Below are 27,007 nucleotides of genomic sequence, written 5' to 3'. Positions count from 1 at the left end.
AGAGCAAATGGCAGAATTCTATTTAGAACCTTCAGTATTGTAATCTAAATCACATGAGGGCGTATTTAAGACTTACGGAATGTGGCATTAGCAAGAGGAGTGGCTACAAGGAGTCTAGGACCAAGGGTCCCTCAAAGCAGCGAGTGCATTATGATTTATGATTTCTCACACTTCACACCTGTTTCCAGATATGTATTCTGTGTGTATATATATATATATATATATATATATATATATATATATATATTCTTCTTACTTTATTCTAATACACTAATAAACTATTCCTACTTGCATAAAATGATCTGTTATAAAAACTAAAAGTATAGTGTATTGTAAGCTGCCCCAGGAGAAAAAAAACAGGCCATTAGACCAAATGTATACAAATGTGAAGGAATGTGAACCCATAACAACCCCATCAAAACTGTGCACTGTTTCCCTATACAACAAGCCCTGGATTACCGGTAATATCAAGAACATCCTTAATACAACATAAGAGAGCTCTCCATCCTAATGCCCGGTACCTTCACCAGAGAGGAGCATGTTCAGTGGAAGACTAATGTCCCAGTCGTTAGTTTTTATTTTACAAGGATTAATTAACATTGGATTATTTTGAGTTTAGTTTTTATTCCTATATATTGGAAGGTTAAATTTAAATGGTAACTTTTGGACTTGAGTGTGGGGAGAGGGGGGTGTTTGTGTTATTACGTATGTTTGCTGCTACAGGATGGTACTACTTCCGCTCAATTTTCATTTCACTTCAGTAGTCAATGGATGGTCTGGTTGGACCAGGCTAACAGGATGGTAGACTTTCCAACAAAAATGTGGTGCAGTAACATATAGGCATTTTCAAATGTAAGAATAAGAATAGGAAAGTGTGCTATATGATTTCATTATTATTTGATTAAGGAATTATAATTAAACACACAGTAAAAAGGAGTGTAGCTGTTTACATTTAGTTTAAAAAAAAAAAATATATATATATATATATATATATATATATATATATATATATGTATATACATATATATATATATATATATATAGAAAGAAAACAGAAACAGGAAGTAAAATTGTAATCAAGTTAGTAGTAGCCAGTCAGTAGCCTAATCAATACAAATAGACTAATTAAGGTTTAGAGTATTTTCTATTTTCACAGTCCAGCAAAAATTGTTGGAATAACAGCGCAGGATAGGCCTTTATTAAGAAAACGAGTAAAATTAGGTTAACTTCTATTGTACCCGTGAAACTATCAAGTTATCCAGTGGCAGCCTCTCTGTATGATAACCTCCTAGCCTGCAGGTGGCAGTGTGGACAATAATTAAGGCTCAAATAAAAAATACACAGAAGCTCAGGCGCATGCGCGTCTAAAGTATACGTCAGCCCTTCTTTATTAACAGGCAGTCTGAAAGCTACGTGGCCCTCACTCCTCTGACCGTCTTTTCATCTAACACGACCTCACAAACAGGTAAGAGAAGTCCTATTATGGTAAACAATATTATATTTAACTTATTTGTAACATGCTTACAAATGTAATCTGTTTTAATTGTATTTATTGTTTCTATTTTGGATTTCCAGCTATACTAGCGTTACGCCGACCTGATAGCTTTTCTACGATAACATTAGCTAGCAAGGATTTGTTGACTAACATATCTAACTTCAAAACATGGCTTTTCAATCAAGGACACGTATATTTTAGTGTACTGGTTCACAGTGAATGGGAAAAATGAAGACGTATGAAGTATGCTTACGATTATAACGTTGTGGGACTGATGAAAGGCTATGTCAACGTCAGCACTGAAGTTAGCCCAAGATGAAGATGGAGGAGGATGAATGCTTTTCTATACGTGTAGGCCTATATACGAACATTTTCTTCACTATTTAACACACAGATGTTGTCTTTTATTGTGTCTGCAGCCTAAAACCATGGATCAGGTGATGCAGTTTGTTGAGCCCAGCCGGCAGTTCGTCAAGGACTCCATAAGGCTCGTGAAAAGATGTACAAAACCCGACAGAAAAGGTAAGTTAATATTTAAAAAAAAAAGTCCATGTCTTGTAGTTGTACTGATAGCAGCTTCAACCCATAATTTTAATTCCTCTATACAATTTCTAGCTTGAACTCCTTGGTTAACTCATTATTTTGGATACCAAGTAGCATTATTAGCCATTGGCAGGGTCAAGTTAATGCATTGTATTGTATTTTTTGATTGACCTTCTTTTTTTTTGCCCTCTGTCAGAGTTCCAGAAGATTGCCATGGCCACAGCAATTGGGTTTGCCATCATGGGTTTCATTGGTTTCTTCGTCAAACTCATCCACATCCCCATCAACAACATCATTGTGTAAGTAGTACACAACGAGTGTTAACATTGTAAACGGTATTATTCAAATGGTTCCTGTTAAACATGGGTTAAGAAAAATGCTTCAAGTATTGGTAATGGAAATTTATTTTAGAGAGAGAGGTGACCCAAGTGAAAGGGCATTGTCTTATCTAGATGTTTTATCCCAGTGTCTCAAGGGATTCTAATGACCCCGCCCACTATTTATGCAAATATTCTCTTCTAAAAATGATTAAATTGTCTGCCCATACGTGGTAAAGTATGGCACTTTTAATCAGTGTCCTACACTTTATATATGTCACATACTTTGTAGTCTCAGTATTTTTAGTCAAATTCTGGTCAGAAAAAAATCTAATGAGCTGAAAGAGGCCCAGGTATAATTCAGTTTCCCCGTTCGAGTACCTTTTAACTTTTATAAATAATGAACTGTTTGTCCTAAAGCGTTAGCATTTATTGAACCTTGGACTTTTGTGTATTGTTGAACCACTAGTACAAATGCCTTGCAGACAAACTAACGGTAATCTTATCTGTTTTATTGTCACTCAACATTAGATGGTGTCAACAAGTCTCTTATTACCCAATTACTAACACAAACAAGCAGACAACAGCTATCCACTAAAAAACTAATTATATTGACTTGATTATTTGTATAAGTAAGTATATATCTAACATGAAGACTAATGTTTTTATAAATCTCTGGAAAATGGTTAGTATTCGATGGACTATTAATTTTAATACGGCATCAATTCATTTAAGGTTAAAACAACATTTACGTTACTTAATAAACAATAATGCAATAATGTATCACTTGTTATTTGTAGCATAGTTATTTTGTATCGTTATAAAAGAGGGTTAAAAAACAGTCACACTAGTAGAATTCCGGATTTTATTTGTGTGCACAGAAGGATAAACATTCATTAAGGCTGTGATCATAAAAAAACAAACAGTATCCCAAAGTGCCGAAATTGGGATTTTCGAGTTTAGGACACAATTGTGTTACAATGCAAAAACATCAGAAAGTGGTTTTAAGATATACAGTACAATCATGGTGTTGTGGTTTGCCTTCTTAAGCAGTGATTGGTCTTTTAACTGAATATATGTCTACATTCACTAACGCTTCCTTTTTTATTTTTTTTCATCTAGTGGCGGTTAAATCCTGGTCAAACAAGAACAAACTTCAAAACCCGGGGACTGGAGAAGATGGTGCAACGTGTTATTGGGCTGGTGTGACTGATGGGACTGAAGGGATGACATTTTTACATTCTGTGGACAACGTTTATATTTCGATCTGTAAATAAATACAAATGGAAACCCACAGACTGCTTCGTCATGTCTATTCAAGTAGTTTTGTTATAACTCTTTCTGACTTTCGGGAAATACAGTATTCAACTCATCAAAAAGGCACACATATTATGAAGTTGGGGTTTATGGTATATTTTCCATTGTATTAAACAGATATTGTTAATATGGTATGACACAGGAGCATTGATATCAAAGGCACATACTGTGGGCTTTGATACAAAGCAGATGCATGCATTCCAGGTAGATGGTCTGTAGGTGCAGGGATGTCTAGATGTATTTTCTGCACTATGCTGTCATTAAGTAAAAGTTGTCAACTTTTTAAAAAAAATCTGCATTTTCCTGAAGTGATCCAGATATTTGTATAGAACAAGGCTTAGATTCTGGTGACGTTAGGTGTATATTCATAAGAGGGGACTCATTTCTATATGCTTAAAAACATTTCTTTTAACACTACAGCGTAGATGCACATCCAGGTGTTGTATAAGACCTGAATGTCAAAATACAAAAGATATCGTTGGCAAGGAGAGCCACTACAGTATAAAACAGTAATCAACTATTTTGATATTGTCAGCCAAGTTTAGAATTTTCACATTTGTTCCAACAGAGCTGGCCAAGACACTACATGTCACTCGGAGAAACACTTGAGACTTTTGTAATGTGATATTGTGTTTCCAGCCCTTTTCTTTTTCTTGCTGTATGAAACACACTGCTTTAGAGGAAAATTAGTTACATAAGATGAGCCTATAGTCAAATTCTGACTGAGAAGAAGGAATTCCTCTGTGCTATTCCCCATCCTCCTCCTTTCCGATGCCCATGCTCCATAGCAGAGGCTGGTCTGTTGTTACGGTGACAGGCTTCCTTGGTGTTCCAGGGCTGACGGGCTCATAGGAGTTGGAGGTGCTGACCAGCTTCCCAAACTGCAGGACCTGCTTGTCTGAACAAAGGGGAACCACACACACACACATCATTAAAGGCAGCAGTAATGAGGGCCCTCCTTGAGTGATACCGCACTTAAGCAGGCTACTACTTTAAATATTCTAGTTCAATTATTCAGGGAGTAAAAAAGCAGATAATTAGTTTCCAATGTATCTTATAATAATGAACACTGGCTTCTGCACTTCTGTGTGTTGTTTGACTATTAATAATGCAGCTGTGTGCCAAGGCCTTGTTAAGAGCGGATGTGGTCTGGGGCTGTGTGTGTGTGTGGCGAGGCAAGGTGGTCCACATGCCTTCGCTTTGTGTCCGACCAAAAGAAAATGTAATCTAACAAAGCAGTCTGAGGTCAAACGGGGTTCATAACCAAAAAAAAAAACACACACACATACACACACATTGACAAAAGGCTATTTCACTGTGGCCACTGAGCATTCTCCCCACTCGGAGGTTACTGAAGTGCTAATACATCCTCTCAATGGGAACCACTTGAACTGCAACAACAGGAGAGGTTATCACTGAAGTGTACGAGTCACTGAAGGCTTTCTGTAAAGGAGAACGTACTCCTTAGCCTTGTTAACGAGAGGGGAGTTTCAAATACAGAATTCAGTCAGGGTGCTGTCTTTTATATGGAATATTTTGGAACCTTGCGGCGAGCACGGATATTTAAATGTACCAGAACTGGCATATCTATTATTATATATTATAGATGATCAGTTCACCCTTAAGTTTTGAGGTAATTTGCTTCTTATTAGACAGAATTATAACAATGTGGGTGTTCTCAAAGTGGAACTGCAAGTGATTTGATTGAACCCAACTGTTCAGACAGTAAAAAGGACACCTGGCCAACACTGACACCCAGTGGTCAAACCAGGAAAGTTCAGCATTTTTCCGTGGTGATGTGGCATCGGATTCTACTAGAGCGGGGTCTCTGTGAGTCAGGGTTGGAGAATGTATCAGCAGTTACCCAAATAAATAAATCACTATGTCTGACCCTGAACATGATTTATGATATATGAAGTGGTGAAGACTAACCTCTAAACAACTTCACTAAGTAATGTCTTTTAATCCAATGTGAATTTCGTCATTCTAAATAATGAATTATTGAGGAAGTGTTACAAACAGTTCCCTGTGCTCCAGAAATACGAATATGTGCGTAACATCTTGCCATTGACACTTAGATTTATTCATGCTTGCGCTGAGTGAACTGAGCTGACCGTGGAGCATTCGGATGGTGTCTAATGTGAAAAGGGCAAGTTTTGACACTTGGGACTTTTTTATTATTCATTCAACCCTCACCATGTTCTTACGATCTGCAGCAAATTGAATAGTACACCATGTCTTACTGAGTTTCTGCACCTACGGGTGGACACATCTCTATAATAATTCTGCATTATTTGTGTTTTTTTATGCTTTCACAATTATATCTTCTCTTTATTCTCTTAAGCACTTCATTTTTTCAGCTCTTTCAACTCTAGGTACTGTGAATGACTTTACTTTTTCTCACTATCTAATTATCAGGGTTGCATTCTTTGTGTCAGTGGGCCTTGAGCAGTGTTTGAAAACGAGTAGGAGGATTAGTGCTCCGAGTGGCGCAAACCACTGCTGTAACTAGGTGGGCCAAATGTGGCTGCGTTTCTAGCTGTCAATCATTTCCACACCATTAATAACTCTATATCATCTTCATTGGTGGGAATAGCCTTGCCATCTGCTCTACTGAATATACTGTGCCTGGACGAATGATCTTAAAAAGGCACCAGTTTAGTTTGGAACTTCACATATTCAAACAACCAACAGCAACAACAGAGCATGAATTGTTGCCACAATCAATCCATGCATCCATATAGCATAATACTGCTTAAAGGGTACTAAACTAGCATTCTCTATGTACAAAGCATTTGCAATAAAAATGACCCAAACATTGTATGTTATAGATCTTGTAATATGAGTATGTTGTGTTTCCTCTGTAGTTTTCCTATACTATACATCACATCCAGAAAGCATTGCTTCAGCAAAACATCTTAATGAATCATGAGGCTGAAAGTCGGGGAGTATTTAAAGGGACCAGCCAGGAAATTGGCTGCCAAGGCACCTGTTGTGCATCATTAGTGCTACATTGCTTGGATTAGTTCAAGTTTCTTGCCAGTCTTTGTACCCTTTGATGGAATTAAATTCCATACAAAAAAACAGCTTTTCAATATCTAGGTAATTTCAAGGTGGTAAACATTATTTTCTTTGGTGAAAATAAGGTGACATGAAATGAATCATACAACCTGATCAAGCAAACACAAAGCCTCAAACATCATACGGTTTATGGTCACACAATGAACCCATGGCAATGCCTGATAACGGCATTGTCTCAACATCCTCCAGAAGAGACAAGACATGAAGAGCGTTAAACAATACAGATCTTATGAATATGCAAAAGGGATTTTGGTCCAATCACCTCATGCATTCAAGGACGAAAATTAAAACAAAGGACCAAAGACGGGAGAGAATGAAGTAAATAATTTGTCCACAGTCGCCTGCACGCACATCAGACAGATTAAAAAACAAACCTCTTCTGCTTCAAAGACTGCCACAATAGCATGGTATTAGACCAGCGTGAATGGGCTGGAAAATAAGCTGTATGTAAAGTACTAAATAATTGAGTGAGCGCAGAGAAACAGTTACTATGCAATGGATGTATGGGGATACTTTCTGACGGGGTTGAAGAAGCTAGCCTGAAGAGTTTAACTCTGCAGGAAAAATGTGTTGCAACCAGGGTCATGCCATCAGAGACAGTGTTGCCTCAGAGCTGGAAAAATAGACAGTAGCCAAGCAGATATGGTAATAACTTTTGATATGTGTTAGCGTTTATTTAAGAAGCCCCGATAGGTAGATGTAAAGACAAATATGGATTCTTTGTAGATTGTCATAAGAAAAAAAAAGTTCTCGATTACCTTCTGCATAAGTTTAATAAATGAACACACCATTTTTTTTTTAGAGATGGAACCACAACCACACAATCAAGCCACATCCACCCAGTTCCAATGAGACAGATTAGCTTAATGTTAGACTGTTAAACCTCTAACCATAAATCCAACCTCTAATGACTAATAATGTATATCCCAAACTAAGATTTGTGTTCATTTAGCCAAGAACGTAATGATGGCACGGAGAAAGCATTCATATTTAAAGTTTCGGATTGGGGTTACAACAAGTCTAAAGTAACACCAGTCAAGTTAAACCAATTATAAAATAATGCTAAAAGTATAATCCAATATGATTGAAACAATGTTATATAGCTACATCTACTGTACATAACACACCAATTCACCAGTGTGCCACAAATACTAGGGTTCCTCAGGCTGCCAAGGCTCTAAAGCTATGACTTTATATTATATCAAAATGAGAGGAGAGAACATGTATATATATATATTTTTTTTTAAGATTCAGGAATGATGGGTGGTGTTATTAAGAAAACAACCACCAGAGGCAACAGAGCACTATAATAGGAAGCATTAGGAGACATGCTCAACAGGATATAATAGTGGCACCTACTTTACTCACACACATTATCTCTTTACGCTTTTCATCCATTTACACACACACATCAATTTAAACAGACACACACAAACGTGCATGCGTGCAGGCTCTTTACTGAGCATAAAGGGCTTTCAGATGGCTTCATTAGTAATCCCCTCCTCAAAGCTGATACCGATCAATAATGGCCCCCGTTGCAGAGGGGGACCAAAATGAGCGTTGCACCCTCCAGTGATAACAATGGAGATGTTTGCTGCCTGTAATTGCATTTCCAGCGCCACGGCCGAAAGGGCCCGTCAGCTGTAAAGTAGACCGTATTTACACAACAAATTACCCAGGAGAGAGGGTGGGTGAGGAGAGGAGAGGCTCGCAGACACTCACACTGCAGTGAACAGGTAGAGAGGAGAATAATGGGTGTTAAGGGCCATTTCTGAAAGGGAGAGCGGACTTTTTATGCTCTATTTTTGTCTCTCGAGGCTATTCTTTTTCTTTTTGTAAACAAGTCCACAAAAAGATATGGTAAAAGGTGCAGAATGAAGCATCTTTAAGCCCTGAAACAATAGGCATGGCAAGGCAATTTATTTGGATAGCAGCACAATGCATACACTGATGCAATTCAAAGTGTTTTACAGAGTAAAAACAAACAGAAACCCATTACAAATATAATACAATTACAATGCACAACGGGAAAAAACAACAGTCATGAGGAAATAAATATAGCCATATTAGAAGTTAAAAAAGCCCTGATGAACAGGAATTTTTTTAAGACCTTATTACGGCAAGGAGACTAGCATCTGAATACCTGAGGGGTCTGGTAGGTTCATACCATCGAAGGAGGTCACTGATATATTTTGGTCCTAGCCCTGAAAAATACTTGTTTACATTTTAATTTTCATGCTGCACATATTTATCAATTTAACCACACCATATCGTGAAAACATATTTATTATTCTATTATTGTGTATCATGTACAGTATCCTATTTCACTTATTACTTTTATTTTTATTTCCATGTACAGTGTTGTATTTTGTCTACATTTAACTTTATATAGCATTCTACTTTATATTCATATGGTGTACCTTATCTTTACACTTCCTATCTGCACTGTGTCCTTGCACTACCTTTGTGTTTCGTTGTGTCTCAGTTGGCCTTCTTCACTTGTGTGTTTCTATTAAACATGTTCTTTTCTATATTGCATTGTTGAGAGGAGCCTGGGACTTAAGAACTGAATTGCCAATGACTGCTGCTGCACTGCTGCTGTACTTGTTGTGCATATGACAAATAAACTATATTGTATCTTGAAATATACTTAATATGCTAAGAAATGTGGAGTTTAATTAAATTCCAAATTCCACCCATTCCCCTTTTCCAATAGCATTCTTAGCCGCAACGAAATCCCCGTTACTGTTTGGTGAAGATACTGATCAAGACAAGTTAAAGCTGCCCAGTTTGTCTTTGATGATCATACTTATTATTTGTAACGAAGGGTGAAATTGTTAAAAATGTGACACAACACACCTTTAAAATAACATAAAGGTACCCCGACACAAACAAACAGATCATAGTCTTTCCTAATTACATCCGAATGGGTTTGGCGCAAAAAACAGGTCCCCCCCTCCCCCCCTCTAACACAACTTGTCACGAGAGGGAAATTGAACTCATTCAGTCAGGAGGGGTAGATCCTTCACTCCTTTAGACCATAACATTTCACCTCGCTTCACAGCTTCGAGAGAGAAAATTATCTTCTATGAATCATGTCTGCTCAATACTGAGGAGTCCAATTACTAAAACGAGGTGAATATATGGCCGTGTTTTTCACAAATTCTGCTCTCCTCCTTTCCACCTTCAGAAAGACACTGTCCATCATCTTCCTCATTGAAATAAATAGACCGCACAGAATCTATACTTGTTTAAAGGGGAAGAGAGGAGAGGAGATGTATTGAATAGGGGCTGCATCTGATTAAAGGCCTTAAATCCACCTAACAATCATGGGGAGTATGCAATCTTCATCAAAGAAAATTACAATGAAACTTCCAAAAAGAGCGGAAATGAATGATTTATACACTCACAGTTGTCTGTAGCAAATTGATGAGGTGAAGACGTCAGTTAATACAACATTTACTTTATGAAATGATATAGCCAACTCCAACGGTACAAAAGAAAATCCTGATTTGCACTTTCTCTTTGTTGGGGAACTTTTTAAGTTTACTATTCCGATGCAAAACTACATTAGTTTCATTTGTTTAGTTTATTCAAATATTTTGGAGTGCGAACAATGTGATACAACCACAAACAATATTAAAATTAGATTTTTAAGTATCAATGATGGAAAAAAATATGGCTGTTCTGTTTATGAAATCGTGCACGGTGCATATTATATCACCCTGTAATTCCAATGCAGGCAATGTGGCCTTCATTTTCTCTGCCTGACATCCTCCTCATATTTTGGGCTATTTATTGGCCATGACATGAGCCACGGCATGCACTAGTACTGTTGGCACCATCTGCTGTGCAAGGATAGTCGCTTCCATTAAATGTTTATGATGGCACTGCTGAGTTTGTCTAAGGGTGTGAGGTGACAAACGCCGTTCTGGTTTAAGTTGACCTTCAGATAAGGAAAAAAAAATGTCTCTGCCGGGGAAAGTGGTATCAGTCAGTCGAGAGACAAAAGTGCATACAGACAGGAAAGAAAAAGACTGTATATATTTTGATATTAGAGAAGGATTTTTCATTGTTTACTTTGTATGCATTTGACAATGTCTTTTCGTCCACACATTAGGCCATATCTTGGTCACCCTGCATCCTGGTCAGCAGCACAACGGAGGCAACTAGCAGCACTTTGCATCAGGCTGCTCTCCATTCCCCCTCTGTCTGCCCCCTAGGTGTGGTGTGATTGTGCACAGTGCCAGAAATCTACAGATTCATAAATAAAACCATAAAGAGAGTGGTTTCCCCTCCCGCTGCCACACTGCACCTCTACAGAATACATAGACTTTTCATTTCCTCTCTCTGAGACCTTGGTGAGTGGTAGTCTGTGTGTGTGTGTGTGTGTTTGTGTGTGTGTGTGTGTGTGTGTGTGTGTGTGTGTGTGTGTGTGTGTGTGTGTGCACTTTTACAGGTATCTTTGTGAGGACCAATTTAAGCTGTAAACCATCGAAGTGAGGACATTTTTGGAAAGTGAGGACATTTTGCCTGGTCCTCACTTCTTCAAATGCCTATTTGAGGGTTAAGACTTGGTTTTGAGATTTACGTTTGAATTTAGTTTAGGCTAAGTGTGAAGGTTAGGGTAAGCCATTTACTGTAGTTTCGATGGTCAAGGTTAAAGTATTATGTCAATGGGTGTCCTCACAAAGATACAAGTGTGTGTGTGTGTGTGTGTGTGTGTGTGTGTGTGTGTGTGTGTGTGTGTGTGTGTGTGTGTGTGTGTGTGTGTGTGTGTGTGTGTGTGTGTGTGTGTGTGTTTGGAGTGTGTGCATGCAAGTGAGTGTAAGGGGGGGGGGGGGGGTGTAAAAGGGCAGAGTCATTATGTAGCAGAGGTGTAGCAGTGGAGGAGAGTGAGAGAGAACATGTGTATAAAAGGGATATGAGAAAAAGCAGTACGGACAGATAAAGGGAGAATAGATTATTTTTAGACCGGATGAGACAAAAACACCAGGCGGGAGAATAGACGGGGAAAAGAAGAGAAGAGAAGAGAGGAGATATGAAAAGAGTAAGAGAAGGTCAAGATGCGTGTTTGCATTTCGAGGAAGGAAAAAGTAGAGATATTACAGTAGAGATGTCTGGGTAAGACCTCACTGAAACCAAGTTTGTCAGAAACATCCATCTGTTTGACTAGGAGATGAAGTACTTTTCTTTACCGTCCTTTGAAAACAGTCCTTTCCTAGTATTTAGAATAACTCCTGAATACTGATATCCCAGAACACACACTGCTGAAGGCTCGGGCTGCTAGCGCTTCATCTCAGCAGTTAAGGCAAAACAAAGTTTAAAGGCAGCGCTGTCAACATATTCTTAGATGTATTGTTTCTGAATTCATATCAAAAGTAGTTTTTTTCCCCCACAGTCTTTCACAGCTACAGACTGGGATCCAGACAACTTGCCTGTTTTTTTGTTGGATTTTAAATAAGGCTGTTGTGTGTTCTTGGACAGTTTGAATCAGACATCACAGAAAAGAAAGAAAAGAAAAAGAAACTCACTTTAAAAAATAAAAGGAAAATCCCCGATGCTTAAGACAAAAGTGTAGCTGTTGCAAAGCATGTTTTCAGATTCAGACAACTTTACTCATCCCCAAAGGGGAAATTCATTGGTAGCCTTCTCCAGCCATACATTCATCATGAAACAGTCAACAAATAGTTACAACAGAGGGAACATATTAAGGACATGGGGCAGAAGTTCCAATAAAAATCAGTAAATAAGCATAAGGCATAAGGCACTTTCACCTACTCATGAGTATGAAAAGCGCGATATAAATAAAAATGTATTTATTGATTGATTGATTGATTGATAAATCATTTACAGTCATTTCAAATGAGTCTGTATTCAGCAGCTTTAAAAAAAGGAGAGTAAAAAGGGTGGATATGTAATATTGTCGTCATATATATAGGTCAAAGGTCTTGCAAAAAAAAGTGCCCATGAGCACAAGTACATGTACAAATATGGTACATGTACTTTCTCATTTGCATGCTGATGTGTTTTTGAAGGCTTACACTTCCTAAACAGTACGCTCTCATTAACAAGCTTTGTAATCTTGCCCAAAGTTTACTTATAATTAAGATTTCTCAATTGCTTTCGGCTCTCTAGGAGACTTTTCCGCCGAAAAATCCATCTGTGTACATGTGTTTTTTTTTTTATCAATCTGGGCACCTGTGTTGGGGTTTGCGTGTGCACGTCCATGCGTCTCATGTTGCACCAGTGTTTCAAGTCAACATGCGTGTTCTCCGGTGCTGGTACCTTATAATGTTGCGCATGAGCCTGTGTCTTTGTGACGCACTGGGAGAATGAGTTAGGAAATCTCATGGGGTCATTTGAAGGTCCTTTGCCATTCTGATGACATTTTAAATATATTGTGTTTGGAATAGCTTGTGGTGAGTCATGTAATCTGTGTATTATGTGTGGTATTTGGAAGGGCTAGAGAGTGAGAGAGACAGACAGACAGACAGACAGAGAGAGAGAGAGTGAAGGGGGAAAGAAAATGCATATGGATACATGACTGTATACATGGGAAATGTCAAGTGTATTCATCTTTGTCTCAGACTCAAATACTCTCTATGTATGTCTCAGATCATTTGTATTGGAAGTGGGATTTAGTCAAAAAGTATCCCATCATGGAGTAAGTGTTTTTAGATTTTCATGGAGATAATAAATTGTATATATTTCTAAAGAAGAGCCAAAGCTACTAAAAACCTACGATGTAATTCATAATGTGAGCAGATGGCAAAACAACTACATTCACTGTTCATTTTACAAATTAAAAACACCCAAATAAGCTTGAAAAAAATAATTGAACTGTAATACATCCTTGTTGTAATCCTTGAGATCTAATATAAAACAAATACAGTACATTTAGTTGTTACATTAAACCTTTAACTCATGCTATACTATAGTATATATGTATGAAGTGAATACATCCACAAGCATATGTTTAAGTTTGTTTCAATCTGTTGTATGTGTGCAAGGTTGTGATCGCCGCTTAGAAGCAGGTAACCTTCACTTAAGTCTACAGTATGCCTGGATGAATCCTGTCTAGACACTAAACCGAGAACTAACGATGCTGCTGCTCTGCTAATGTGCGTCTTTCGCTACGCGGACTGTGTAGACATTGTGTAACTCAAAAGCCATTAGTTCTCATCATGAGCTCAGTATTACCGTGTCAGACAACATTGATTGTCTTCTTAGGTCTTCGGCAATAAAACAACATGACAGGAGGAATCCTCTAAGCCCGCCGCAGATACAAATGTTGCATTTATGAATTTGGAATTTTTCTTGAGCAATGTCACTGTCATCCTTGCAAATCCTGCCCTAGTATATTCTTCTGAAGCCACCTCAAAGCCTCTCTGTGTTGTTTTGCAGCTCCCAGTAATGAATAAGAGTAAACTATGGAAGAGAACTCTTGGCCCTGGGTTATGAAAACAAGTCAACCAGTACTATAATCTTGACTGAAGTCTGTATATCTTTAAGATTTAGTGAGACATATCTTGATATGAAAATAACCCCTCCCAGACCAACATTTAGGTCACATAATAATTTGTATACGGATGTATTGCCAACAATATGTCCTGCTTTGTGCTTGCAGAATGTGTTTATACTATGAATGTGTATATGTTGATCGTTAGCACATGGATATACAAGCCAGATTATACTGAAGTTATAAGGAACAGGGTTGAAACAATAGTTGTGGAGTAGTAGCAGCCTATTTGCATATCAAGTTGAACGGGAACCTTGGAGAGGAAAGCCTCCTCAGCCTTCCTGTCATCTGTGGGCTGACAGCCATTGTTCATGGTCCACGGGAGATTCTCTGGCTCCTTGTCACATGCGTTACATATATCTGCATGCCAAAACATATACCGCCACGAACCCTCTGACTCAAACAAGAGCACAATGAAACAAATGTGCACACACACACGCCCACTGATACAAAACACAAGCATGTAAAATAAAGGATACAATGAGTCCCAACCTCCTACACTACGCAGGGAATAATTGTGGTTTGTGCGTGACGGCTATTCAAATTTTTTTTTTTTTTTATGATCCGTGCTAGGCCGGAAACATCCTGACGGAGAAGGTTTTAAGTAACAAACAACAATCACACACACACACAAACAAAAACACACACACCTTGCCAGAAACCATAACTCTGTGTTGCTGCTGGATGAAGGCTTTTAAATACTAAGCTGTCAGATGGGAGAGGGAAGGGCTGAGTCACAAAGAAATGACTAAGGAGGATTTCTGAACGCCAGCACATAGCGCACGCACGCACGCACGCACACACACACACACACACACACACACGCACACAGTTCTGTCAGTCACAGATGGAGATGTCTTGTCTCACTGACCTTCATAATCATAAGGGGCGTTGCTTTTTACTTGTTGAATAAAGTTTTGTGGTGATTAAAGTGCTCAAAATACACACTTGGAGGAATTCCATTGGCTGACAATAACTCTTGACCCCCATTTACATCTTAAGGAACATAATTGATGGAAGCCAATGAGACGTATAATAGGGAATTAGTGTTTAAAGACATAGCATAAAGGCTGAGGCATGTGTTGATGATTTAAGCTGCGGCTGCCATGGTTTAGACTGAGCTCCAAATTGTGTACCAGAACCACTGGAGTTTGTGTGTGTGTTCCAAAAAGCCAGTGGCAAAATATTGAAATTGTTCGCCATTGAAACTATGTACAATTATTTTGATTTAAAACATTGTCTTTTTCTATACATTCCATTCACAGTGCATGTGTCTTTGGTAAATTAAGGTAAGGGGTTTTCACATATCCTTTTAATGACTGCAGAGCAGAGCTGATACTCCCAAAAGAAGCCTTAATATCACTGATGTAAATCATTGAAAAACTCTGCAAAAGTAATATCCATATTACTATATATATAAATATATATATATATATATATATATATAGACAGAAGCTTCTTATGAATTTTTAAAGTTCTACTCGCCAATAAAAAGTTAGAAATGTATGAAGATGAAACTGCATGCTTAAAGTTGTTTAGAGAAATCCAACATTTTCTATGCCTACAAATACATTTGCCTTCATGTAAATATTTACATTCAAATTGAATAGTTCCAAACTATGGATGGCCTTTTTGCCGACTGACACCAGCTTTGTTCCCTTATCCTGGACCGATACGGCTCATTGTTTGAAACTAAACAGTCATGCTATATTCCTTTATGAATGCATAACTGTATTTCCTTCAAAATTCCCCTCCTAACCCTCTTCCTGAATGAAATACTAATGGTAAAACAAACTATATCGTGAATACATTGTTTTATTTAGTGTGCAACTGCTTTCAGCACCTGCACACTAAATAGTATCCATGAATCCACGTTTTTGAGCCGCAGCATTATCAAGCTCCTAACTGTCAGTCATCCACCCACGCCACCTGTCTTTCCCTATAACCCAAACAAAGAGTGAATATTAGTATACCTTTATGTAGGGCAGTTTCACAAACAGACCTTGTGCACAAACGTGCCACAATCCTTTTGACCTCTTAACAGACGGTTGTTAGATGGTGAATAAAACGGTGTATTTATTAAGCAGTGGGTTAGCAGGGTTAAATAGCTTCTTGTCATTGCAGTGTATCTTTAATTTTATCTCCGTGTCTCTGTGTGTGTTTGGCATTAGGATAAGGGCTCAATAATCGCTTGCAAAAGGTTATAGAGGGTCTGTCCCAAAAGAAAGGAACGAACAAAGATTCATAATTCCACAATTAGTACTAGTCCAAAAAGTAGCTTTTAGTCCACAATAATCAAAGCAAGAAGTGTGAATGAGTTAGTCTATCAGTGTTTCCATGACAATCATTTTCTTGCTTTCAGAGTAAATACAAGCATAGACAAGACTTAAACCCTCAATTAATGAATGGGGAAGTGGATTGTCACAAAAAAAGACAACATAATAGTTGAAAAAGTGTTGGCCTTTTGCACGTATTGGCACGTCTGTCTGGTTCACCTGATGCTTCAAGGCTAAAACAATTGCAATCATGCATCAATGTGGAGGTGCTGTAAGTACCATAGACTGTAAAGGCAGGGATAATGACCTTGGCTGCATGGATTTGCCACAGTTGTTTCTCATGCGAACTAAACAGGAATGAGAAATTAATTCATGGTCATTAAAATCCAAACTACACTTAGTGACTTCAATACGCAATATCAGTGTGGGTGTGGGAGGCTTTTTCCCCCCCCGAAATGAATAATAAATCCAACTCTGCAAGATCTAATGCGAAACACTGCTAAACATTATAATAAAGTGTAAATAAATCCATAGTGAAGAGCGTGCCACAACCTCCAAATAAGTGTATGAATTAATGTGGTTATACAGTACATTCTCTCTCTCTCACACACACACACACACACACACACACACACACACACACACACACACACACACACACACACACACACACACACACACACACACACACACACACACACACACACACACACACACACACACACACACACACACACACACACACACACACACACACACAGTATATCAAGGTTGTCGTGTCAGAACTGAGCATGCTGGTAACTCCTCCCCTGCTATGGAGACTCAATGACATCCCTTTATGTCAGATTAAAGTTACAGTGGTTTTTGCTGTGGGCGGTCCACTGTCAGTAATTTTTCCGGCATGGTACAAGGCAAGGGCAATGGAAATCACGGCCGCAAAGAAAATGAGCAGGGTAAAAAAAGTAGAGGTTAGGGCTACTTAATGCAAATACATTGGCAGAGGTCTTCAAGTGTTACCGCATGCAACACCAATCGACAATCTGTGCCTGGCCAACGAGAGCCATGGTCTGGGTGTTATGTGCCCGGGCATAACCAATCAAGGGCGCAGAAAAGGCCAACCCCATATTTTGCATAATCAGCAGCCGAGTTTGAGCTCCCTATGTTAAGGATCTGAGAAAAATAGTCTGAGTCGGAGTCTGCCATTTTCTTCTTCCACGAATATTTAAGCTTGAAGGAAAATGAATAATACCGCAGGGCTCGGAAATGTACTGTATGTCTGAACTAAATCTAACATGAAATACAAAATGATGCTCACCATTACTGACCCTGCTTTCCTTTAATTGTATTCTTCATCCCTTGTTAAACCCCAGACTATACAGCAGTAATGGAAAGCACTCCCAACTTTGCATTATACAACTAACACCATTAAAAACAGCCTGTGGTAGAATGCTGAGGGTAAGCAGAAAAGACAGGAAAAGCTTCAATTATTAATTTTTAAAGGTTTCTCACAAATTGTCTGTTTCAACCTCTCATGAAACACAAACAATGGCTTGATCATACAGTACTGTATATACAGACAGCTAATTGGGGTTTCTCAGAAGCAAATAAAACTCACACAATATGTGACTCATTTTGAGCCTCAAAACACTCCATGTTTGGGCATTTACAATTAGAAATCTTAAGTCGGAAATTGTGCTGGTGGAACAGGCTAGTGAAGCTATAAACAAACAGCAGGAAAGCCTCCACAGATGGCCACTGCATTATTTGGTCCAGGAAAGAGCAGATGTGCTGCTTGGCATTAAGATTAAGGACATTTTAAACAACAAGAACAGAGACTGCTTGGTAAAAGTGTGCATGACTACAGAAGAGCAGAAGGACAGCACACCTAAAGGCCAGGACACACCAGTCCGACTACCCGGAAATGGTGACTGCCGATTCAGGGAGCTCCAGTCGTCCCGTCGCGGTGCAAAGAACACACCAAACCGACTGTTGCCTTTCCGTACGCTCTGCGCTTGCGCGGGACGTAATGTCTCCATAACAGCAGGCGGCGCTAATCTGTATTGTGGCCCGAAAAAATACGGAAGCCGGAAATGATGGGACGGCTCTCTAGACCATAAACATAGATAGAAATACGCATTTATATTTATGGACCATAAAGAACACCATTTTTAGCAAAGCGTGTCGAGCATGGTGTCGAGCAGTCAACAAGGGTTGATGCATGTGAGTACTCGCTGAACGAAACAAACAAACAAACACATTAAAACGATAGCTAACTGTTGTTAGCTGTTTGTGCTACCCGCCTCACTTCTGGGCTTCACTGATTCGCTAGCCCTCCACAAATCAAATTGCTCAAACTGAAAGACTGTCGGCTCAAAAGAAGCCCGACGACATCAACTACGACCGATTTCACGGCACACACCAAACAGATTCGTGTCTCCGTCCCCTCGAAACTCTACGACGACGATTATCGGGCCGGTGTGTCCTGGCCTTAACATGCAAAAACCTGCAAGTTTCTATTGAATCTGCTCATTAATAATATGGAATCTGAGAAAATGTTGAATTAAATTATCTTTAGGGTTTTTCTTTAACTTTAAAAGTTTCACAGTTGAATTCATAAGACATTATAGGAAACATATTCCCCAGTCCACCAAGCAGGTGTACCAGGAGAGAGGTGGAGAGTAGCTTATGTTCTGTTAATTGAGACCGTGCACTCTCAGTTTGAAAACACATTAGGAAATGAACAATCCCTTCTTCCGCAGAGAAGCAGCCATTAGTGGAACAGTGGTGTTGTGCCTCACTCCCCACCTCCAGGTTGACATATATTGCATAAGAGCTAGAGAGATCTGCAAAGCATAGCAGAGGCAGTGGAGCCAAACACAGAAACCTTAAAGCATGTCCTATACTCACAGGCAGATGTCACAAGCAGCAAGACAAGCTGCTGCCACAGTAAGACCAGGGCAGGGGAGAAACTATTCTCAAGGAGGTTGAAACTACCAAGAAAAATAAATAAATGGGATGAAGCAGGTTTTTTTTGGCCAATACTGGCAAGCATCAACCATAGTGGAGTGTTTTAGAGAAGAAAGTGATTATTTCTGCACTGCAAAGTTACATTTACTGCAACAAAATATATGTATAAAGATAAAGAAAAGAATGGGTGAAAAAAGCTCACCTGCGGTATCTTCTGTAATCTCATATCATATAATTGGAACAATAAAAGGCAGTGAGCGCAGAGGAGGAGGATTAGATGAGGGAATCAGGGAACAAGAATTTATTGTACAAAAAGGAAAAAATACTTGATTGGAAATTGACTACATTACAGCTGAGATTGAATAAAGCTGTGTGTGTGAGTGAGTGTGTGTGTGTGTGTGTGTGTGTGTGTGTGTGTGTGAGTGTGTGTGTGTGTGTGTGTGTGTGAGTGAGTGAGTGAGTGAGTGAGGATAAAAGAGTGAGTGTGTGTGTGTGTGTGTGTGTGTGTGTGTGTGTGTGTGTGTGTGTGTGTGTGTGTGTGTGTGTGAGTGAGTGAGTGAGTGAGTGAGTGAGTGAGTGAGTGAGTGAGTGAGTGAGTGAGTGAGTGAGTGAGTGAGTGAGTGAGTGAGTGAGGATAAAAGAGTGAGTGAGTGAAGACAAAATCTTGTGCCAAAAGCTCCTACACACTACAATACGCACTACAGCATCTGTGATCTTCCATTTTCCCAAAACAGCAAATGGAGGGGACGCCTACCATGTCTCTTTTCTCACCGTCATACATGCCATCACATCACTATCTGTTTCAACCTCCCTCTCACTTCTTTTGTCCCTTTCTCTCCTCCTCTCTCTGACACTCCCTCTTTAAATTCTCCCCATACCGCAACCAAATTTGCGTGTTTAATGCGTATGAACAAAATGATGTGTTGAACACTCTCTGTGACTAACCACTTTGCTCTGGTAATTGCATTAAAGCAATTTGTTGCAGAATTAAAATGAGATTTGGCACCTGGCAAGTTGCATGGTAACTTTATGACACACACATCTTTACAGGGATAGGCTGGTGGTAGCTTCAATCACCATGGAAACTATACACACAACAATCCTGTAAGCCCCCCCCCCCCCCCAACACACTGCCTACATTGTTACCTTAACTACACTGCAGTCTCTTGATTATTTAGTAGTACTCTCCTCTCCTTTAGTATGATTAGCACAGTGCAGTCCTTTCATTAGACAGCAGGTCTCAACAAAGACTGTATAGAGACAATGCCATCCACAGGTTCTCTTCTCTGCCTCTGTGAGGTTGCAGATTGCCCTTGGCTTCTTCCTCTCTTTCATTCTTTTTTTTCTCCTTCATTGCCCAACCGGCTGGAGGCTCTCAAGAGTTCTGCTATGCAAACCCTGTGCACTGTGGTGCTGGGCTGATATGACTAGAAATCAATATTTTTCATATATATATATTTACATGGAAAATAATACATGTATGAGCTCAAACATTATTATTTATTAGGTCCAACTCTAGCTCCCAGGCAGCTACAGTACAAGTTTATATAAAGAAATCGGTATGAAAAAATCGTTAATGCATTAGCATCTGTTGCATGCTCTTTTGATTTCAAGATGTAGATATAACACGAAAAAAGGCAGATAATTAAACTGAAGTGTGCTGTAGAAACAAACATGTTTTGTATAGTGACAGCCCTGGAAATAATCTAAATAAACTAATTAGCCACACCAAAATGACCAAATAAGGTTAGTTAGTGAACGGCATTGTACTCTCAAGCTCCATCAACATTCACTAACAATCAGCTCTTATCTGCTTGACTTTCTAATGTCTGATTCATATGTACTGTATTATGCATTTGCATTTCGGTGGTGCAAAAAGGGCCAATAGAGCTAAATGCAAAAAAGCTTTGCCAACGGTATCACACAGTTCACACTGTTGCAGATACATTTTAATGATAAAACCTTAAAATAAACATTGAAAGTAATTAGATGAGTATTCAGTATTCTCTCACTGCGAGCTCACGCTCGGTTCTGTCAGCCTACAGGTATACCCAGTCTGATCTAATTTCACAACAATATAAAGCATTGATCAACTAACATAACAACAATGAACTGGTGATATAATTAACTTGGGCCAAGGGTATTTCAGCAGAACAACAACAAGACGTGCTGAAAAAGTTTTTTCTCAGTAACCGATTGCTCACCCTTAATTTACTCTATGGATCAAAACAATATGAATCATTACAGAATATTATCCTCTAAAGCAAAAGTTAAAAAAAACAAGCTGGAGATGCAAGCGAAACGTCTCCTTTGGGCCGGCGATGCTGTAATGGCTGACAGCCCAAAACTCTTTCTTTATGTATTTTTCATCACAAGAAAAAGCTTTGAACAAGATTTCGGGGGAACGTTTCAGTGGACTTCTAAGGCGTCTCACTGTCACCCAACAGTAGCTCATTTGGGTCCCAGAGTATGTTACATGGAAGAGCATATTTATACAGAAGAAACAGATGAACCAATCAATGAAAGATGGTATTATAAAACACACTGTTGCTATATGAACTCTCATACAATCAGAAGTAAAAAAACACATGAAAAAAAAAGGAACTCATATTCCTAATTTTTGTTTCACATTCTGGCCTTTCTCCCTGACCCCAACGGTAAACCCTTTACTTCCAGCCTTCAAAATTATGCATGCGATTAATTAGGCATCTTGTTATCACTGGCTAATCTGCATAAGACTCATGTATAAAAAGTGCCTCTCATTACCATTCAGAAGGCCATCTCACCGGTGTGCCGAGTAAATATACAACACACAGTAGCCGACCAAAAACACAACCACACACATGCAAAAAAACAAATAAAAAATAAACAGGGGCTGGAGGACGCACACACACACACACACTTGCATATTCAAACACGCATACCGTTATGTTCAAACAAGTACGCAAGCTTGAGTGTGCTCGGTCAAGTGTAGAGACTCAGAGAAACATAAAGTCGTGCACACACAGCCGGTGAGAGTGGACACCCACCAAGAAGAAGACACATTATGCAACCCCATTGACAGAAGATACATGGTATCCTGGTACAGGTAGTTTGGTCCGTGCCAATTCATTAAGAACACAGCAGGACATACAATAGTAGGGCTTAGACTGGGGTAAGACCACAGGGGTCCTAAAATAAGTGACTGACTGGATATTCCTGCAAACTTCAGAAATATGGAAAGCTCATTGGGTCATGTATTGGTCTTTGGTAACATATTTTGTGAGTGAGGAACATGTAACCTTACACAGTGTGGCGATGTAAGGGGCATTGATTGTGCTAATGTGTAAAGTATATACATTTGCATCTGCTTTTGAACACATTGTATTTTTATTTTTTTTGTGCTGCTCTTGTTTTGTATTATTTTTGACATGTCTGAAATAAATGTATTCAATTTAATTCAATTCAATTCAAGGCTGAAAGGAAAAATGTACAAGTTTGTACAATTAAGAGGATAGATGATTTCTACTAGGAACACTCTTATAAGCAAACGTCACGGACAAAAGTACGTTTTAGGATATGTTCTTGCATGACGGTCATTGTTTTCTCCCTCTCCCCTTAAAAGGGTTAGGGTTAGTATAGTAGATTGTTTACCTTGTTTTCGTGTTCAAAACATTAACATTCACACCTAGTTTGTACATGTCGTTTTTTAGGAGCAAAAACTAATCTGAATTCAAAACATTCAATCAATCATTCAACTGCTTAAAAAAGAAAAGAAAAGAGGACTCACTCAGGTTCCATTTGAGTCCAGTGGTGGTTGTTTGGCAGGGTCCCCCTACTGGAATGAGGCTGCACCAGTCCCCCTCCAGGCCTGTGTTCACCCCCAGTCTGTGGCTGCCCTGCCGACACATTGAGCCCGAAAATGAATGAGTGTTTGTCTGCATGTGTGTGTGTGTGTGTGTGTGTGTATGTGTGTGTGTGTGTGTGTGTGTGTCGATGACAGGTGGAAACATTGAGATCTAAAGAAAAATTTAAAGAAAACCAAGAATGTGGAGCAAGGCTTCTTTTCCACCCTGAAAAGAGAAACCTTCTGTGCCCTAGGACCAAGGCTAATTTAAATAAATGATTGCTCCCGTCAATGCCGCAAACCATTCAAACACATTTAAAACGGGAGGCCTTGCCATTTTGAATTGTAGCCTATTTTTCATTTTCTGTCACAGGGAGTCAAACTAGTTTTTCACTGGCACCCATTCACTGTACAAAAATTGGGCTTTTCACCTGAACAGTATCTGGTTGTTATGTATAGCTCACTTGATGTCAACAGGCAGAGAGATATTCCACATTTTGTAAGCTTATGAAGACCAGTATCTATCAATGATAAGGGAGGAGGGTTGAAGTCTGACTGAGTAAGAAGAAATGTTTTCGGGGAACAGCACATTCTTTATGTGAAGTGCTCTACAAAGGAATAAACATAATTTCAAAATGTCACGGTATCCCCTTTGAGAAACTAAGAGCTTGGAGAGAGAGAAAAAGCAAGGGCATCACACAGAGTGTAGGTGCAAGGTAGTGTCAGACTTTTCAGGCTGAACAATGGCTTTGCTCTGAATGAATGGGTTATATTAAAACCTGATCCTGGAAAGTTTAGGACAAAAAATAAAGGACCAAAGAAAGACCTCAATTCTCATTTCAGCTCGTATGCGTGCATCAGCAGGAAAACAAAAAATGAATCTATAATTACATAACACGTATTATGAATATCTGCAGGGTGCAAGTGTCATGGATGCTCAAGCTGTCATACACCCGAGCATACCAAAAACAAAAGGCAATGACAGCTAGAGCTTGGATTAGTCATTTTAGAGGAGCATACAGACACAGACAAATAGAGAAAAGACAGGCAGGCACACTCAATTAAAGTGTGGTATGTTGAAAGCAGAGTTCCCTTTGCTTGGCTTCTTGGAGTTGTGGAGCCAGAAGGGAAGCAATGATGGGGAAGTTCAAAGGTTTAGAGTGTTTGTTGTTAAGGAAACACCCCTGAGGTTGTTTTCTATGCGTAAACACAATCTCTTTGTGTGAGTGTCTCAAAGTGAGACAGCCTATGAGCAACAGACAGAAGGGAAAACAAATGGATGTGCACCTGCAAGTGAAGTCACATGTATGCAGGAGATAGGGTTAGAAGAACGCATCTTTTTCTGGTTGTAGAGCTAGCAGCTAACTGCAATAGCAACTTTTTAGCTGAGACTTTTTAGCTGCGGGGGAAGTGTACTTTTCATAGTTGCCTGGTAACATTTTTGACGTTTCTAAAGTAAAGTATTATGTATTTATGAATATTTTTAAAACAACAGCAATTGTTTAGAGGCACAATAAGTTTAATATTACAGCTATATTGTTCTATAGGTTGTGTAATATACAAACAGTCACATAGTAAGAACAGCTAATTAGAAGTGAGAAACCTAAAACAACACTAATAGTCTACAGCCATTTGAATGGCTCTGTGAGACAAGTGGTGGTGCTATTTTAGTTAGTGAGATATAAAGTTTCCAATAATACAATTAGGGCTTATCTGCAGAGACTCTACTCTGTGTTGTCTTGCTTGTATTACACTAAATTATTCATTTCAGTAAAGAACAGCCCATCCAGGGTCAGTTATTTACTTCAGGTTTATATCACCTCAGCTATCACACTTAATCATTTAAATCAGCTCTCGTATACTGACAAGTTTCACTATTCAAAAGGTCGTCAGGAAAACAAGCTTGTATATGACCTGGTGTGCGTGCTCCAATAGAATGATTTAGAGAAGGGATTGGGCCGACACAGCACTGTGCATAGACTGTCCCACAACACAGAGCAGAACGGGCTCTCTCAAGTTATCTCCAGGCTCTGGGAACTTGAGTCAATGCTGCTCTGCTCTGAGCAATAGAGCAGACAACAAATCAGATGAACTCGATACTTTTTATTTTTAAGATTCAAACTGTGTAAATTTAGCGTCACCTTGGGACCTCAACTGATTAAAACATCTTCTTGTCGTGTAGGGACTCAATCAAGCCTGCAGCCCTTGCATTGTGCCTACACATAATTTAAAAAAAGATACACGAGATTTATGCAATCCCACCCCGAGCTATAGGAAACAGAACACTTCTGCATATTTCCTAAAGATAGCATAATAATACTTTGACACCTCGTCTGGCAAACAAAAGCTCAAACGCACAGGCACATTCCCGATTGAATAGGAGCCTGTCTGTTACTAGATTTGCACTGATTTAGTCTGGAACAAATAAACTTTTCTCAATCATTTTCTTAAATGTGGATTTTTAAAAGGATATTGGATTGAAAGGAGCTGTAAGGGCATATACGCTTCATTGCTAAGTGACATAATCCCCACTTAAATTTCAAAAATGGACATCAATGGTAATGGTCTTATGTGTCTCAGCTGTATGTGTTTGCGTTAGCTCTATGTATTGATTGTACTACCGAATCCCCAAGCTAAGCACGTAACTAAGCTGCGATCGCATGGGGAAAAAACGGCCGTTGAGGATATTTGGGCAAAAGTTGTAAACACTTCAATTACATATGTAACTTGAACAAATAACACTGGGTCTTTTGGAAGGTTGCGTTCACCTTCTTGTACAGGCGTCTGCGTTCATTAGTCGCTAGCGAATTGGAGCCGCGTTGACAAACGAGCCTAATTTACCCTCACTGAAGTAAGATTAATTGGAGGTGTCGAGGTATGAAGCAGCAAATGACAACGCGCCTTTGGAATAATGACAAGAAGTAAGGGAGGGAGTGCCTGAGCAAAAGGTTTACTTAATGTATTACAAGGTGTTGTCAGGAAAGTGTGACAGTTTTTTTTTAGTTTTTTTTGTGCTGAGGAATCTGTAAATAAACAAGAGGAGTAGACGGGGGAGTGTGTGTCCTCCCAAATGGTGGCTGCTCGACCCACTTGTAAACTCAATCAACTGCGTGCATGAGAAAGTGGTTGGCATTGAGGAAAAACAATTTAGGAACATCAAAAGAGACTCTCTCTCTCCCGTGAACAACAGCAAATTGGGGCAACAAAAGAGCAGAGATGTGTGTAAGTGTGTAAGTGTGTGTGTGTGGGGGTGGAGGGTGTTCTTGAAGTGATTACATAAAGAAAAACAAAATGTTCAACACTCCAATCAAGGTTGAGGCAGAGCAAGCAAGGAAAATAATGTTTTTGAGAGAACTAAGAAAATGAAGAGGTCTGGGAGAGGGGTCAAGTAAGGTAGTTTTTCTATGAGTATATGTGAATGCTACAAACTGTTTGTTTAGAATATACTCACGGGTCTCAGCAGATATGCCAGGCTAGTCCCCTGTATGATCAACAGGGGGAGTTGTGTCATAGACAAAGCATGGTGAAGGGTCTCGACACATGCCATGGCCTGGTCAAATCTGCCAGCCAGCCCGCCCAGTGTCACTATGGCATCCACCTGGAGAGACAAATATAGTTTCAAAAATGGGACACAGAGAAATGCCATAATGTTGAAATGTTTTA

General features: G+C 39.2%; 2 protein-coding genes across 3 annotated transcripts in view; one reads left to right on the top strand and one right to left on the bottom strand.

Annotated features, from left to right (window-relative positions):
- Window positions 1-1,329: 1,329 nt before the first annotated feature.
- On the top strand, window positions 1,330-3,651 carry sec61g (SEC61 translocon subunit gamma; the record flags this gene model as incomplete). 2 transcript variants are annotated; one of them, XM_080049774.1, is made up of 3 exons in its annotated part: window positions 1,330-1,465; window positions 1,915-2,017; window positions 2,235-2,341. In XM_080049774.1, the coding sequence occupies exons 2-3, from the start codon at window positions 1,924-1,926 to the stop codon at window positions 2,339-2,341; spliced, it is 201 nt and encodes a 66-aa protein (XP_079905900.1). In that variant the 5' UTR covers window positions 1,330-1,465; window positions 1,915-1,923. The 2 variants fall into 2 exon arrangements, 1 of the variants encoding a protein (XP_079905900.1); XR_013845399.1 differs by lacking the exon at window positions 1,330-1,465 and adding an exon at window positions 3,478-3,651 and having other exon boundaries at window positions 1,979-2,017; window positions 2,235-2,337.
- A 146-nt stretch (window positions 3,652-3,797) lies between these two features.
- tpk1 (thiamin pyrophosphokinase 1) overlaps window positions 3,798-27,007 on the bottom strand; it is a 61,362-nt gene continuing 38,152 nt past the window's right edge. The window contains exons 7-9 of the mRNA XM_080049773.1: window positions 26,796-26,942; window positions 23,288-23,396; window positions 3,798-4,570 (exon numbers count right to left, since the gene is read on the bottom strand). Of these exons, the coding sequence (XP_079905899.1) occupies window positions 4,419-4,570; window positions 23,288-23,396; window positions 26,796-26,942 (408 nt within the window). The 3' untranslated portion in view covers window positions 3,798-4,418. The remainder of the gene's footprint in view (window positions 4,571-23,287; window positions 23,397-26,795; window positions 26,943-27,007) is intronic.

Source organism: Ammodytes marinus (assembly GCF_949987685.1).
Source record: "Ammodytes marinus genome assembly, chromosome: 21".
Classification (NCBI taxonomy): domain Eukaryota; kingdom Metazoa; phylum Chordata; class Actinopteri; order Uranoscopiformes; family Ammodytidae; genus Ammodytes; species Ammodytes marinus.
Note: the sequence above shows the minus strand (reverse complement) of the source record. Positions and strands in the feature narration are given on the sequence as shown.